The 17,395-nt window shown below is 44.1% G+C and overlaps 1 protein-coding gene across 2 annotated transcripts in view; it reads right to left on the reverse strand.

Moving 5' to 3' along the window:
* Nucleotides 1-517: 517 nt before the first annotated feature.
* Nucleotides 518-17,395, reverse strand: part of PITHD1 (PITH domain containing 1) — a 49,082-nt gene continuing 32,204 nt past the window's right edge. For both annotated transcript variants that reach the window (XM_077482071.1, XM_077482070.1), the window contains 2 exons: nucleotides 9,097-9,205; nucleotides 518-721 (listed from right to left, as the gene is read on the reverse strand). In XM_077482071.1, coding sequence (XP_077338197.1) covers nucleotides 620-721; nucleotides 9,097-9,205 — 211 coding nt within the window. In that variant the 3' untranslated portion in view covers nucleotides 518-619. The remainder of the gene's footprint in view (nucleotides 722-9,096; nucleotides 9,206-17,395) is intronic.

Raw genomic sequence — 17,395 nt, forward strand, 5'->3', positions numbered from 1 at the left:
TCTCATAAATTCATGCTAGATGGCTGTTCCATTTTTATTTATAAGGCATTATTGCCTTGTATTCACATTCCTTTGCATTCTTTAGTGTCTGTCTACAAGTAATTATACTGTGTTTTTATGCTTGGCATCCAAAGACAGTGAGGACACAGAAACATGTTTAGTGCATTGCTCCATACCATTTGTTGTATGACTGGGCCCTTAATGTGACATTCAAAAAACATTCATAGCAAGTTAATTTATCCCTGAGAGTTCAAAACAAGTGCCCATGAAGATTCACCTGCAGTTAACATTTAGTGAATGTCACATTTACGACTTTATACATAAGGGTATAATTTGCTTGGCTGCTTCACATCATATTGATAGGATTTAGGGGGTTGGTACAAGGATGAATGGTTCAAACAAACTCTACGCTATAATGCAGTGTATTCTATTACATGCCATGTTTAATAATATATCACGTAAATTGTGGATGTTATATAAATACCTGTAACAAATAATAAATATAAGGGCACATACATTGTATCAACTTGAGGCGTTTTTATTTGAACAAATTCATAAACAGCAGAAATCATGTGGAAATAAAAGCTAATTTGTTAAGCCAAGGAACATTATTATGACATTAGGAAATAAAATGCGATTGAGGATTCATTTGGGTTACTTTGTGATCTGCTGGATTAGCTGCAGACTCATAGTTACAGATGGTCACTCCGTGTCGATGAGCCTGCAATGTAAACAAAAGACAATTGTAATCCAAACATGTTTTATCTAATAAATGATGATAGTCAATCCACAAAGCTAATGCAACAGGGTTAGGAATCTTATTTAAAAAAAAAAAAAAAAAAAAAGAAGTGGCAGTTATTTTCATCCAGTTCAATGAGAATGAATATTACAGTCATGCTACCCCCTTATGGGTCTCACTGGAAGCCTAAGCCTGGCAGATTGGACAATGGTTGTTTAACCAATGCTTTTTTTTTTTTTTCTAACCACTTCAATACTGGGCACTTTCACCCCTTTCCTTCCAGGCCAGTTTTCAGCTTTCAGCGCTCTTGCACTTTCAATAAGAATTGCACGGTCATGCAACACTGTACCCAAATTAAATTTTTATCATTTTGTTCACACAAATAGAGCTTTATTTTGGTGGTATTTATTCATAATTTTTTTGTGCTATATAAGCAAAAAAGTGAGCAGAAATTTTGAAAAAATAAATAAAAATTAATTATTTTCTACTTTGTTTTAAAATAGATCCAATAAAATCAAATTTTGTCATAAATGTAAGCCAAAATGTATTCTACTACATGTCTTTGGTAAAAAAAAAAAAAAAAATCCCATTAAGTGTATAATAATTGGTTTGTGTGATCTACAGATGTGCACAGATGATCATTGGGACATATGATTTTAGTGGTACATATGTGGGGACAGTATTTTGGGGACATTGTGTGTTTACATGTGTGAGAACACTGGGCCGGTGATCAGTGTGTAAAAAAAAAAAGCTCATACTCACTGATCACCGGCTGGCTGCAGCGATCTGCTCTCCTCACTGACAACTTCTGTGTGAGGAGAAGAGAGCCGATCCCCTAGCAACCAGCTCTCTATTTACATCACATGATGGCTCTGATTGGACACAGCCATCATGAGATCAGGAGGGCCAATCACAGAGCCCTCCTGCCGATCGGAGATGCGCCGTGTTCGGGTGAAACAAGCAAATCTGGATTGCGCTGCTGCACAGGCGCACGTGATCCCCCTCCTTCTGAGGGACGTTCCTGAACGTCCACTCAGAAGGAGGAAGGTGGCTAATAAATTGCACTGGATAGCCATTAGGTGATTGTTGAGCCTACTAATCATTGTGTACACAGAAACAGTGTACCAAACCAATCTAAGACACTCACTACTTTCTTTTTTTTTTTTCATGCATCAGTAGGCAGCCGATCTGTTATATTGGTTACCCCAGTTAAAGCATACATGCCCAGGGTTAGCCACCTGTTCATTATCCCACTCACGTGAAATTAACTGGGCTGCTCAACCATCATATGCATATACTTTTCCTCCTTTCCTTTTCTTGCTTTCTTTTTCCTTTATATATTCTCTTTTATTATACTTATATTCTTTCAATTTATCGTAGTTTATTCACAATAAAAGTTTCCCCTTCTCATGACACTCACTACTTTCTAATCACGGCAATGACCAATCATAGTAATCACGTTATTTTTTTTACATGGTTGATCCCTCCCCTTCTTACAAAAGAGGAAGGAAGACAAGTAAATGACACCTTATCCAGAGAAAAACTTTTATTCCTGCATAGAAACTGCCTCGCAAAATTCAAAAAGATTTAGAACGTGATTAGCCACCCCAGGCATGGCCCCACAGCTCTTGATTTAAATAAATTACTACAATAGTCTAGGGGCGACCTGCACAACATGCTCTACTGTACCACCTCTAGCGCTCTGTTCATTCTATATGTGGTAATGCTGTTTAATAATGACCTCTCATAATACCAGTCTGAAGGAGCCAAGTTATAAAGGCATAAATATGGTTCCAGTGCACCAGAAAATGTACAAGTTGGTTTTCGGTTATTAGTATATCAGATTATGCTGAGAATATCTCGTATTTGTTCTTGAACTTATGACAATGGGTTGATGGGAAAAATATTGTGTGTCTGTAACAAATCGTGCAACACTGCATTGTACGCTATTATGCTACTTCTATACAACAGACCTCTTCCATATTATCTCTGTATGTACTACTTTTAGCGAGTTAATGGGTTGTTTGTATTTACTGCTTCTAAAATTTCAATAAAAAAGCATCTGATTTAAAAAAATAAAAATAAAAAAAATAAAAAAAGAAGAAGAAGAAGAAGAAGAAGAAGAAGAAGAAGAAAGAAGAAAAAGGAAGGAGTAAATTGTGAATGGTGAACAGAAGCTGCAGACCCACTTATTCATTTCCACTGACTGCGAGAACCTTTTTGTAACCCCTTCATCCCCTTCCTATCCCACTCTTCTGATCTCCCTCTGTCTCGGTATGTGACAAGATTTGTTTACTAATTTGAGGACGGGTGGATCCTCATATAAATTGTAGACACTTACATTGATGTATACGTAAAATATGAAGGGACTAGAATGGGCAAAACTAAAAAAAAATTAAAGTTGCACTGATCAGTAACTTCTTTTCCAGTAGTCTTTCAGGACAGCCACAATGAGACCTTGGCCCCTCCCCTTCTTAGGAAACACTGCCGCCAGCCCATAAAATACCGACTTCCCCCCTACGGACTTCAGTTTTTTCCTAAGAGCACTTCTGGCCAGATGGGGAGACACAATAACACATTAATAACATACCATCACATGTTACTACTATATCTGTGTTGAGTTCTTCCTCAAGGCCCCCCATAAATTCGGGTAGGTAACTAGTGCTGTCCTGAAAGACTATTGGAAAAGATGTTACCTGTAAGGGTAACTTTAGATTTTCCCTCACCGTCTTTCAGGACAGCCACAATGAGAGGATAAACAAGCACTTACCACTTAGGGAGGGACTACAGCTTGCAAAACATTTCACCCAAAAGCTTTCTCATTTGCCGACACCAGATCCATCCTGTAATGTTTTACAAAAGGTGGCGAAACTGGACCACATTGCTGCTTTGCAAATTTGCTCTGGCATCACTCCAGCCTTTTCTGCTTGAGAAGCTGCCATTGCCCTAGTAGTGTGCTTTTATACCAACAGGAACTTCCTTTCCTGCTAACATATAGGCCTGGCCAATGGTTACCCTGAGCCATCTGGCAATAGTGTGTCTGGACGCTTTATACACCTTTCTTGCCCCAGAAAACAAAACAAACAAGGAATCGGACTTCCTTACTTCTTTCGTCAGCTCCAAGTACTGCAGGATACATCTACTTACATCTAATGTGTGGAATTTAAACTCCCTTTCTCCTGAGGGATTAGGGCAGAAAGTGGGTAAAACTATCTCCTATGAAACTTTAAAGCCACTTTAGGTAAGAATCCCGGATCCATTTTGAAAACTACCCCGTCCGGAAATACAACACAAAAAGGGGGTCTCTGACTGACAAGGCCTCTACTTAAAATATTGTCTTAAAAGTAAGATCCTTTAGAGAACAATCCTCTAAAGGTTCAAATGGGGGCTCCGTTAGGGCCTGTAGGACCAAAGATAGGTCCCACTTGGGGAAGGGTGGGCCTTGAACTGACCTCTGCCTCCCTAGTGCTCTGAAAAATCAGGGTTGGCGGCCAGAGGTCTTTCCAAATAGTCACCAAGTGCTGATACTTGGCTCTTTAGGGTACTCATGGCTAACCCTTTATCTACCCCTGCACTGCAAAAACTCCAAAACTGCTATGGGGCTCTGCACCTCGAAGGAGTTTCCTGCATACCATTCATTAAAGCATACCCAGACCTTTTTATAGATCGGGCGCATCTCCTCCTCTCTGCTATTGGAGTGGTAGGAACCACACGGTTTCTACTGCTAAATGTTTGAGGACTGAGAACTGGGACCTTTCGGGCCAATGCAGTGCCACCGAGATCAGAGAGATGTTCTGCTTGAAATTTTCTCAGCACTGCCGGTAGCAAGACCGGTGGCGAGAAGGCAGAACATTTTGTGAAATGCCAGTTCTGTGTTAGAGCATCCACCCCTAGCGCATCTTCCCACCTGTTTAAGGAAAAGAAAGTGGGTTTTTTGCGTTGTCCTTTGATGTGAAGAGGTCCACCTCCGGGGATCCCCATCTTTTGGTTGAGGACCTAATCGCCCTCTCTCAGCTGTTTTCTGCTGAGAAAGTCCGCCACTACATTCTTTTCCCCTTTTAGATAAACCGCCGTTAGGGATAGTGCGTTGGTCTCGGTCCAGCTCATGACTTCTGTTGCCAGGGTCAACAGGATTCTTCTCCTCGTGCCGCCTTGCTTGTTTACATAAGCAACCACCGAGGAGTTGTCTGAGTGCACTTGAATGTGGTGGCCTTGTAATGCCCTCCTGAAGGACCTGAGTGCCAACCCAATGGCTTTCAGTTTCTTCCAATTGGACAACCTTTTGAGCTCCTCGCCCCTTCAGATGCCCTGTGCCAGTAGGGTTCCTAAGTGTGCACCCTGCCTTTGCCGCTTGCATCCATGGTCACCACCCTGGACACCGGGATGAGCCACAGATGACCATGTGACAGGGTTACCATTTCTCTCCAGCAACAGAGGATCTTTTTACCTGAGGTGGAATATATACTAAGGCGTCTAACGACTCCTGTCTGTGGTCCCATATTTTTAGGACAAAGGTTTGAAGGGGACGGAAATGTAGCCCTGCCCACTGTACTTCTGGGATGGTTGAAGTTAGCAGACCCAGAGTTGACATTGCTGACCTTATACAGACCTGCTGGTTTTTCTAGAGAGAGGCCACTACCTTGTCCAATTTCTGTAAAACTCTCAACTCTCAGATGCTGTGAAGAGGAGCAGGTCATCCAGATATGCAATTATTGAGACTCCTTTGAGCCGCAGAAAGGCTATGGCATCTGCCATGACCTTTGTGAAGATTAGGGGTGATGAGGATTGCCCCCAAGAGGTCCTCTACCTCTTCTAGGGAAAGCTTATATCTTGAAGGTTTCCTGGACTCCCCGCCCCGGTCCTCCCCCTCCGATTATTTCTGGGAACCTGAGGTCACATTATCCGGCTCCTCCCTAGTCTCGCCTTGGCAAGGGCGGCTGGTTGGGAAGGTGCAGAGCCCTGTGCTTGTGGATGGGTTGTAATTTGGGGTGCAGGTGAAGGATTTGTAGGAAGCTGAAACCCTTCAAACAAGGATTTAAACGACTGAAAAGTGGAGGAACATACCTTCACTGAAGCTGCTAATCCAGATTCCTGCTCTGGTGCCCTTTCTCTCACTAATGCATCTATACAGCCTTCTCATAATACTTTTGTCCAAGATTCCCTTAGGGTATCCCTACAAGAAACGCACTCTCTCAGACGATCTTGATTTATCAGTAGCTTTCTGGAATACATGTAAGAATAAATATCATCACCTTTCACCCCTTAGTACATACAGGTTACAACTCTGAGGAGTGCTGCAGGCCTTTTATAAAAAAGGTATGGACCGGAGCCTACCCCCTCTGACCACCCATAGGGACCACCCCCTTACTAGAAACCGTCCGTGGGGAGGGGGGGGATCCTAGATAAAGAGGAACCCTTACCTTTGGATGGCTGGAGCTAGCATCACTGCGCGCTGTCTGGGCATCCACTTCAGACATGGGCGCGCTGGTGGTTGCTGTGGAGTCTCAAGCTGCCTGTGCCGCGTTCCCGGCTCTTCTCCAGTCTGCGCCTGGCCCGCTATCAGCACCACAACCCGGAACCGGAAGTCGGGGGTCAAAAGGAAACATCACCCTCTGCCAGAAATTACATCGCCTGTCACTCGGCCTGCTTGGTTCCAATGCGGCCTGCACCCGTGTACAGGGAGAATGGAGCTGCCTCCCTGTGGCGAGCCCCTGCATCTTCCCCCCACACTCGGCGAAGATGGGGTGGTGGACTGTGCAGTCAGGTATGTACCCCACCGCGTCCCTGGGACTGGAGCAGTGTTTCCTAGGAAGGGGAGAAGCCAAGGTCTCTCATTGTGGCTGTCTTGAAAGATGGTGAGGGAAAATAAAGTAATTTCAGAAGGTAAGACATGCAAACTGCACTTATTCTACCAAACCAAGACAAAGGTAAAATGGGACCAGGAGGATAACATAGACAATCTTTTGAGCAAGGGTGGAAAGTTGGCCTGATACAGCCCCTTTTTTCTCTTCCTCAGCTCCCGTGCTGGATGTTTGTTGCTGCCTCCGGTGGAATCAGCGACTGATGGCCTGGACCAGCCCATTGGTGAGTATGGGGCCCCTAGCCTGACCCCAGTGATTACTCACCTTTCTGTCTATTTGAAGCAACATACACTCATTCATTTGATTTACTACTTGCATTACAGATTTAGCAAAGCATTTACCCCTGAAGAGAGAGCGTGGTCTCGCAAAGCGCTGTTGGGTACTACTCCTCATGCTTTAAAATTTCTTTGATGTTTGTATATTGGTATATAATGTATTGCTTTACTACGTATGTGGATTGTTTCTTGTCCACATTATATGCATATTTTATCGGCCTGTAGTTATTGCTGTTTCAGATGCGAAACAACTGTAATAAAAACACATTTTACTTCCATGACATGTTTCTTGACTAGCCATATTCACCTAAATCAAAGTCCCAGGGCAAACCCCTTGTATATATGTACTGAATTCGGGATGGAGGTGATGTTGGGGTAACACCAAACCTTTGATCATTTATGTTTGTTTAGGTGGTTAGACGAATTCTGAAGTAGGGCAAGGAGGAAAAGCCAGTGAAATGGAAAAGCCAATTTCAAATCTGTCAGCACTGGAGGAAAGGGTTTGCCCGACAAAGCCTTGGATTTAGAAGGCTTAACACTTAGTCCCGAGAGGGAAGCAAAGGTGTCTAAAAGAGAATAGGTTTGGTAGGGAGAGTCTGAGGGAAGTTAAATTTAGTAAAATATATATGGATGCGAACAAACCGCCTCCGCCAAGGGGTCCAGAGCCAAAACAGAAGTGGTGAGAGTGGGCAACCTTGACGGGTACCCCTCCCAATATTAAAAGGACAGATGACTCAAATCCATAGTATTTCATTTTAGCCAAGGGAGAGTCATATAACACACTGTCATCCTTTGCAAAAATTAGGCTCCGAAACCACAATGGCTTAGTACAGACATAAGATACGGCCAGGACAAAGTATCAAATGCCTTATTCACATTAAGAGACAGAAGCATTGATTCCAAAGAGCAACTAGGGGCTATATGCTTTAACTGCAGTATGTGCCGAACAGCTTCCCCTGCTTGTCTTTGTGGAACAAAGCCAACTTGATCCTTCTTGACAAAACGGAGAAGGAAAGCGTTTAAGCGATTGGCCAGGATTTTTGTCAGAATTTTCATATCTATATTAATAAGAGAAATTGGTCTATAGTTAGCCCAAGAAGAGTGATCACAGTCAGGTTTAGGAAGCATCACTATGTTAGCGGTTAAGAGGTCTGATGGAAAGTTTTGGCCGTTTTTAACGGAATTATACATAGCTGTCAGATGTGGGGCTAGAACGTCAACTAACTTCCTATAATAAAGTACTGTAAAGCCGTCTGGGCCAGGTTGTTTGCCCACTTTCAGGTCCTTAATACATTGGAGGACCTCCGAGACTTGAATATCTCAGTCCATTAGGGACATATGAGTTTCAACAATGTGGGGAGCGAAACGCAACTCAGAAAGGTATCAGTGTCCCTACTACACATCTGGGATGGGGCCGTATACGATGTGGTAAAGCGGTGGTGAAATTCCTCCCCAAGATTCGCACTGGATTACCAGTGAACACATTATGTTGAGTACGTAGAGTAAGAAGGGTACATTTAAGAGCGAGAGTGCGTAGCCTGTTAGCCAACATCTGATTCGGCCTATTCACCTTAGCATACCATTTCTGGTGGAACCAGTGCATTACATGCTCAGCCCCGTCAGTGAGACAAAGATCCAGCTCTGATGATTGGGCTTGGTCTAAGTTTTTACGGTTGGTGGGAGTAGGGGCCTGTTTAAAAGCAGTGGAGTTTACCTCCAGACGTGCCTCTAGGTCCTGTTTTAGGAGGCGTTCTCTCTCTCAAACTGTATAATGTGGCCCCTGAGAACTGCCTTGTATGCCTCCCAGAGAGTTACAGGAGAGGACACCGAGCCTGCATTGATGCAGAAGTATTCCATAGAAGTTTTCAAGATATTGGACTGGACCTCCTTGAGGGACAGTAACGAGTCGTTCATAACCCAGGGTTAGTGTTGAGGTTTATCAAGAATAGAATGGCAAACAACCAAGACAGGATCATGATCTGACCATGGGGCGGCAAGAATAGAAGTAGATACCACTAAGGGGGGATGTTTTCTCAACATAAACACGTGGTCTATTCTAGAGAGAGAATGGTGGGGGTGGGAATAATACGTGTAATCTTTACCCAGAGGATGGAGCTCCCTTCAGAGATCAGGCAATGTGCGATTTTAACCGTTTAATATGAAGCCTAATCTATTCCATGATTTACCCAAAAGTTTTGGAAAATGCATGCAAATGTTTTACCTCTGTCCATTCTCCTCTTAAGCCAATGTAGAAAATCTTTGTGTTTTCAGCCCCAAAATTCTTAGAAATATGGATAGACAAATGAGATACACTGGAAAACCGGGATATTCTAAAACAAAATCAAAAACACAGAAACATTACCTTTATATGAAGAGACAATTTTAAATAGGTACCCTGACAGTACTTAGAAATTGTTTTATAAGATGGCTGGCTTTTAACTCAGAAGAAAATACAATAAGTGTGATGTGAGCACTTAAAGCGGTTGTACACTCAAATTGTACACTTTTACCTACAGGTAAGCCTATAATAAGGCTTATCTGTAGGAAAAATTTATATCTCCTAAGTGATCATTTCCCTATGCACGCAGCTGCTGACGTCAGCGGCGCATATGCTCTGAATGCCCCAGCTGAAGGTCCAGCAGCGTTGCCGGACCTTGCCGGAAGAAAACGCCTGCGTGCGTGGGAGTGACGTCATTGCGGCTCTGGCCACTCACATCGGCGGTGCCGCGAACCCGGAAGACACGCCGAGGGCAAGATGTCAACTCCCTCGGCGTGGACCAGGCACAGATACGGGGGCTTCGTTCTGAGGTAAGTATTTGATAATGAGCTACATACTAGCTCATTATACCTTTGCCTTGCAGGGTTTTTTTTTTTCCTTTTTTTTTTTAATGTGCGGGTTTACTACCACTTTAAAATCTCGAGATTTCTAACACCGACAAAATAATTACATGGAAAAATATGACTCTGATATACACACACTAGATGTTTGATCATGGATGGAATGTTTGAGGTGCATGTAATAAGCAATAATGGTCTAACCCTGCCAATTGACTTTTGATGGCAAAAGCCTGATAAGCTGCATCTGCATTTGTTTCCCAGAATAAGCAACCACCAATAATTTTTTCAGTCCCCAGCATTGTCCACATCCACCAACTTAGCTGTGTGGAGAGGGCATGTTCAGTTTGGTTGTCTAGGTGCCTGTCACATAATGATCAATTATGTCACCCAAGTGACCCCACCTCTGTTTACTTTTGCCTGACCCAGAGATGGAAGCAATGGGATCAAACATGTTTCAGCCAGTGTTTTTTTTTCTCCTTCTGTCAATGGGTCGGCGTGTATTGTTCATTATTGACATGGACCTGTATCACTTTTTAACATTATGCACTATGGACATATATAGTGGAACATTTTTTTTTTTTTTTAAAGCACTTGTTTGTGTGTATTTCTAGGGTCCATTTTTTGTGAATGAGTAGGAGTACCCCTTACATAGTCACATAAGCCTCCCCACCTACAGGCCTGGGTTGTGGAGACGAGGCTCTTGTCCTAATCCCCCCCATGTTGAGGGCATGTGGCCTAGAATGGTCCAGAAGGGAAGGGGGTTCAAGACAAGACAAGGGAAAATGCCTGTGTCTATGTGCCTGGTTTACACCACTGTGTTGCGGTTGTGTATGGGTGCTGTACTTTTTTCAGTGCACCACATGGCAGACAAACATAATAAAATGTAGATAGCGACAGCAGCATGGGCCAAATGGTTGCCTTAAAACTGATTTTGGAAGCCCTTTGCACCCAGTGCCTGGATGAATTTAACCTTAGTGATTTTCCATCCACTTAACTTAAAGCGGAGTTCCACCCAAAAATTAAACTTTTGCTTTAAGTGAAGGTGACCCCTGACACGTCACATTTGGCATGTCATTTTTTAGGGGGGGGGGGCGCGGATACCCTCTTTTTAGAGGCACCCAGCTCCCACTTCCTCCCAGGGCTCCACGGCACCAGAAGGAAATTCACTTCTCCCAGAAGATTGCCTTGCCAATCACAGCGCATCTCACGCATGCGATGTGCGTGCCTGGTTGTGAAGCCACAGCCAGGTGCCCACAGTCAGAATGCCGACGCCGTGGAGAGGAGCGAGGCTTCGTTCACCTGTATTGCTGGACTGTGGGACAGGCGAGTGTCCGATTATTAAAAGTCAGGGACTACACTTTTCACTTTTTGTAGCTGCTGAAATTTATATGGGTGGAACTCTGCTTTACAATAGTAGTAAACCCTGTACTACCACTTGTACCTACAGGTAAGCCTATAATAAGGCTTACCCGTAAGTACTGCGAATATCTCCTAAACTTGCACAGTTTAGGGGGTAGTCAGAGTGAATGCAGCTGATGACATAATTGGCACATGCGCGTTGAAGGTACGGCTTACAGTGCCTGACCTTCAGAGCCTGTGCCAGAAACGGTGGCTTGCGGAAGTGATGTCATCGTGGCTCTGGCCAGTAGCACATCCGGAGCTTGACAGACAGGGGGAACGTGTAAGCCCTCTGTGGTGACTTTACAGCAGTGGAGAGCTTCGTTCCAAGGGATTTCATAATGTGTTATTATGCAATGCATACTAGCATATTATGCCATTGCCTTGCAGGTATCTTTTTTTTTAACATTGGTTTACAACTGCTTTAAAGTGTTTCTAGACCTCAGACATGAAATATGAACAAAGCATATCCCTCTATACTGTGTGCTTGTCTCAATCCAGAGCACCAAGTGTCATTTGTGTCTGCTGTCTCATTCCTTTGCTGTCAACATGAATCACTTAATGAATTTTCCAGACACCAAGTGAAAAATGACGACAGGGGAGGGACCTCCAGCTGATTGACAGCCTCAGCTCTGTTCCTGTGTGAAGAGGGGAGTCCTGTCCCTCCATTCAGCTCTCAGAGCTCTCCTCACTGATGTAACTTCAGCTCTTGGCACAAAGTTGTCGACTTTGTTGTTGAACCTGGATGCAAACAGATCTATGTCCGGAATCCCCCATCTTTGGCATATAGCCAGAAAGATGTCGGGGTGAAGGGACCATTCCCCAGGGAACAACTGCTGGCGACTTAAGTAGTCCATCTGCCAGTTCTCTACCCCTGAAATGAAGATTGCCGATATGCACGGCACATGCTTTTCTGCCTAGGTTAGGATATGGTTTACCTCTCCCTGGGCTGCCTGACTTCTGGTGCCACCTTGGTGATGGCTATAAGCCACTGCTGTGGCATTTTCGAACTGAATCCTGACAGGAGAATTCCGCAACCTAAATGTCCAGGCCCTTAGGGCTAGGTTCTGGACCATTTTCCTTGGACATACACCTCTTCCAGAACTGCTCCCCAACCTGAAAGGCTGGCATCCATTACCACCTTCCAGGTAACTGGTAAGGAGGATTTCTCATTCTGCAGATTCTCGGATGTCCTCCACCAACTGAGGCTCTGGCGCACTTTTGGTGACAAACACATCGGAAAATCTAGTGCTTGGACCTTCTTGTTCCAGGCCGACAGGATACTGTTTTGCAGCAGTCTCAAATGAAACTGAGCATAGGGAACTACTTTGAATGAAGCCGTCTTCCCCAACAACCTTATACAAAAAGGCAAATAGAAGGACCCTTCTTTGCCCTGACCACATGAACCAGCTCCTTTATGGCGCTGATCTTTGCCTGGGATAAGAACACCCTCTTCTGGGCTGTATCTATAACCAGACCCAAGTACTCTAATCTCCTTACTGGCGTTCGAGAAGATTTCTCTAGGTTGAGGACCCAACCTAGGTATTCCAGGTAGTTGACTGTGGTGGGAGGAGCGACGTACTGACGTCACAGAGCGCTACGTCCCGTTCTCTAGCACGGACGTGTGTACTGTAGCCGGCCGGCCGCAAAATACATATATTTACACTTTTTTTTATGCCGTTTTCGCTTATTTGGCACTGTTTGTATTTTTAATTTGAATAAATTACCTACGGCTTTTACCTATGGATGTCTGCCATTGTTTTTTTCTGGGCCACGTTCAATCCGCCATACACTGAGCTGCATTCGAGCCTGCATCTGGCACCCGGGTCTGCTGCTGTTCAGGTTGGGAAATCTCTCCACAGACATGCTGACTGGACCAGGACTGGATACCTTTTGAAGAAAAGGCCCTGGCTGGGCGCTAGTTATAGGCATTGGTTGCCTGCCAGTTGGTAAGCACATAATGTGGGTTCACAAATTAAGTCACAATTTGTTTTAACAGAAAAGTCACAAGAATTTTGGAACTGAATATAAGTTGTTATCTGCATCAATCTGATAGACGTTTTGGAGTTTTGTGTTTTTTTCACATTGGATTTTTTACACCTTTATTGATCACTTATTAGATTCATCGGTGTTCATTCACAGATTTTTAACTTTACAATATTCTCGTATATATTATTTAATAGTATCTGCATTATTTAGTTTGTTTAGAGCGCAGACATTTTTTGTTTTTCTATTTGCATTTGTGCGTATCTCATGTTGTGTTGCAGCTTTTGTTAGATTTCGTTTTTGTTCCAGCGTGGTTTTTTCCTTTTACTAAAGTTGACTGTGGTGACCATGCTTTGGTCCAAGCAGGCTACCAACTGGTCTATCAAGAGCATGTCCTCTAGGTATGCTATTATCGGTATACCTTGAGTCCTTAATCTGGCCAGAAGTTTTGTAAACAACCGAGGTGCAGTATCTAGACTGAAAGACAGGGTTACAAACTGAAAATTACGTTTTTCTACTTCGAAACGCAGATATTTCTGGTGGGCGAGTAGAATAGGTACATGCAGGTATGCATCCTTGATGTTGATTGATGCCAGTAGTTCTCCTCCTTGTAGGATGGAGACTACTGATCGGATTGATTCCATGCGAAAAGAGCGAATTTTCAGGAACCGGTTTAGATCTTTGAGCTCTAGAATAGGTCTGACATCTTCATTTGGTTTTGGTACCGTGAAAAGGTTTGAATAAAACCCCAACCCCTGCTCTTCCATTGGGACCACCATGATAACTTTTTGTGATAAAAGTTGGTCTAACACTAGAAAGAGAGACATCTCGGAACCCTTGAGAACTGCAGAAGTCTTCCCCCCACTTGAACGAGCGGGGGCGCCCCTTCATAAAGAGGCTTTAACATTTTGTTTTGTGGGTTTCCTCCCCCAGGATTTCTTTTGTCCCTGGGGTTGACCCTGAGGTTTACCTCTTGAATCCAACTGTGGATGCCGTCATAACTGCCTGGAGGCTGATGCCCCTGGCACTGGAGAAAGAGCCTGTTTAAATGAGGGACATTTACTCTTTTTCTGAATGATGGGGTACTTTTCCCATTTTCCCCCACTTGATATTTTTGGATATAGCTGTCCAAATAATCCTCAAACAGCTTTTCACAGTGGAAAGGAAAACCAGCCAACAGCTTTTTGCATGGCGCTTCGGCTGACCTACTTTTCAACCATAAGATTCTATGCATATGTACCAACCCAAGCGCAAGGCGAGAGGTTTGAAGAATAGAATCTCTGATTGCATCAATTGCAAAACACAAAGTCGCTGGCAGTGCGGCTAACTCCTGGGCCTGCTGTTCAGGGAAAACTTTGAGCACCTGTTTCAAATGGTCTCTCAAGGATTGACATACCCCAACTGCCGCCACTGTAGGTTGAGCCACTGAACCTGCCAAGGAAAAAAGGTTTTAACAGGAATTCCAATATTTTAACAGTTGGATCCCTAAGCATTTGTGCATTGTGAATAAAAGTTTGACTTGTCCGGTTGACAGAGGATAAATCAGCATCAATTGCTGGTATTCTCCACATCTTAGTAAATTTTTCTTCCATAGGATAAAGTGTTAAAAAGCTTTTTAGGAGGGAAAAAATGCTTATCTGGGTGATCCCACTCACAATACATAAGCTTTTCCAGCAACGAATGGACAGGAAAGGCACGCAAAACTTGAGGAGGCTTTAGTGAACCCAAACAAGGAGTGGGTTTTTCAACCGACTCAGTTAAGGGTAGCTTAAATGTGGAGCGGACCATTTCAGTATGAGAATGCCACATCAACTTCTCAGCATGTGAAGCTGAAGGTCTTTCCCCACTTGATCCTTTACAAAAGGAGTCATCAGTCTCTCCATGGTCCCTTGAGGGGGATTCACCCCCCCTCCCCCCCCACTGTTCCTCCGTTTGAGAATCCTGGGTGGTAGAAAGGGACCCAATGAGTTTTCTTCCACTCTGGTGCGATTAAAGCCGCTAACCTTTCCTCCAATCCACTCATAGCCGAGGAGAAACCTCCTCAGTTATATAGACAGGGGCTGAAGTGTCGGAAGCAATTGCAGCCCCTGATGACCCAGATGGCTCACTCTGACCAGCCTCCCTCGATCTTTCAGAGGGGGGTGGTGATGCTGAGGGAGGGTCCTTAGGGCGTCCCCTTGGTTTTTGTGGTATTTGTCCCACCCCCTCTGGTCATAGTGCTGAGCACGAACACAGAGGTACTGCAAAAAAAAAAAAAAAAAAAAAAAAAAAAAAAAAACTGCACCCACTGTTGAGCAATAGTCCAGCAACTGCCACTATTAAGCTCAGCCTGATGCTTAAGTAAATGTGCCCTGAGAATTCTTGTGTCACCAACACTGACATGTCACCTGTCTGCTCTGTCCCTCCTTCAGCTGTATGCACCTGAAAAAGGTGCACTTTATAGCTTACACAGCCTGCATTGTGGACACTGATGTTGACTAGCCCCACCCCCTTCCTCTGACCACCCACCACGCACCCTTCATCTTTTTCAAAATAGAGACAGTTTTCCCGCGCAAGCGGGCTCCGGTCCAACCGGATCGCATGTGGAGGAGGGTCGGGGTGGAGGAGAGCTTCCAATGGAGAACCACTGTTATGGCGGCAGCACACCGCTGACTGAGCCATGCTCTCTCTGCCTCCTGGAGTGAAGCTATCCAGGTGGGGGGACATTCCAAGGAGAAAAAAAAAACCCTTCCCATGTCTTAGCTGGGGCTTGGGCTGAAGGAAGCGTGCAGAGCGAGACTGACAAGCATGGAATCAGGTACATGCTCTAGACAGCCCCTGGTGGTGACTATAGGCATGACATTTACTTTAAGGAGAAAACCCACAAGAATTAGAAAAATTCCTTAGGAATCTCCCTTACCTTATCCAGCTGAAGGGTTCTGTGGTAAAACAGACCCAATCTTCACCCCTCACAGTGGGCTCCATTAAAAAAACCTTCAGGGACCAAGGCCCCTTTGTATCGGGGGATCCACACCCCTGGACCTGTAAAGCACCCCGCAAGGAATATGGCTGAAAAACAACAAATACTGGATCCCGGGGTCCAGCTCTCTAAAAAGAGAAGCATTACAGGCAAAACCTTGTTTCTTCCGACATGAAGCCCAGGTACCATTCAATTCGGCCTGTAAAAGACACTTGGATCCGGGTTCATAGCTTACCCCAGCAATGAATATTCCAGCGGAGCTCAGCACAGCAAATCTTTACTTGTGACCAACACCTAAGACACTGGCGAAAAAACGGAGGTACTCCTGGTAAGGGGAGGAGTTATATGGGGAATTGAACTTCCTGTCTAGTGTGTACCAGTGTCTAATCACCTGAAGGTACCATATAACCCATCCAGTAATTACCGTGGGTCTGTGTCCCGTAAAGTACGATAAATATATATATATATATTTTTAATTATTTATCAAACATACCAATGTTTTCATTTACATTCTGCCTACTAACCCATACACAATGTATGCTACATACTAGATATGCCTCTGGTGACAGCTGTCACACTGCTTATGTTAACTGTCAAACAAATTTCAAACCCTCAAGTGGTTGGTGTCATAGATGCTCGTGTGAGCAGGACCATGGCAACTGCAGACCAGAACAGAGGCTAAAATGGCACGGTCTTCAGATGTAAAAATAGGAGGGGTTTAGTTCCACTTCAACATAAATTAAGACAGATGCCACTTTTAGTCTTAAAGTAGTTGTAAACCAATGAAGTGACTGGCCTCAGGTGATACACAGATGAAACAAATCCTCCCACATAAGCTGTACTTCTTTATCTTCAGTCTCCTCTTCTCTACATCCTTTCAAAGTTTTTAAAGCTTGTCTGAAATTTCAGAAAAATGGAGTTGGAGAGCTGAGGTTTACTCCGCATAGCTCAGTAAGGAGAGCTCTTAGTGCCGATTGGTAGAAGGGATACTCCCCCCTCCACACATCACACAGGAACAGAGTGAGGCTGTCAATCATCTGGAGATCCCTCCCGTCACAATTTTTCTCTTGGTGTCAGGAAAACACAAAAGTGATTCATGCCAATAGAGGAACAAAGCAGAAGACAAAAGTGACATATAGGGGGTTATTTACTAAAGGCAAATCCACTGTGCACTACAAGTGCACTTGAAAGTGCAGTCGCTGTAGCTCTGAGGAGGACATGCAAAGGAAAGAAAAAACAGCATTTTTGTTTGTATGCGATTCAATTATATAAATCAGCAGAGCTTCCCCTCATTTCAGATTTCCGCTCAGAACTACAGCAAGTGAACTTGTAGTGCACA

This window comes from Lithobates pipiens, unplaced genomic scaffold (genome assembly GCF_037356315.1).
Source record: "Lithobates pipiens isolate NorthernLeopardFrog02 unplaced genomic scaffold, aLitPip1_a1.2 Scaffold_16, whole genome shotgun sequence".
Classification (NCBI taxonomy): Eukaryota; Metazoa; Chordata; class Amphibia; order Anura; family Ranidae; genus Lithobates; species Lithobates pipiens.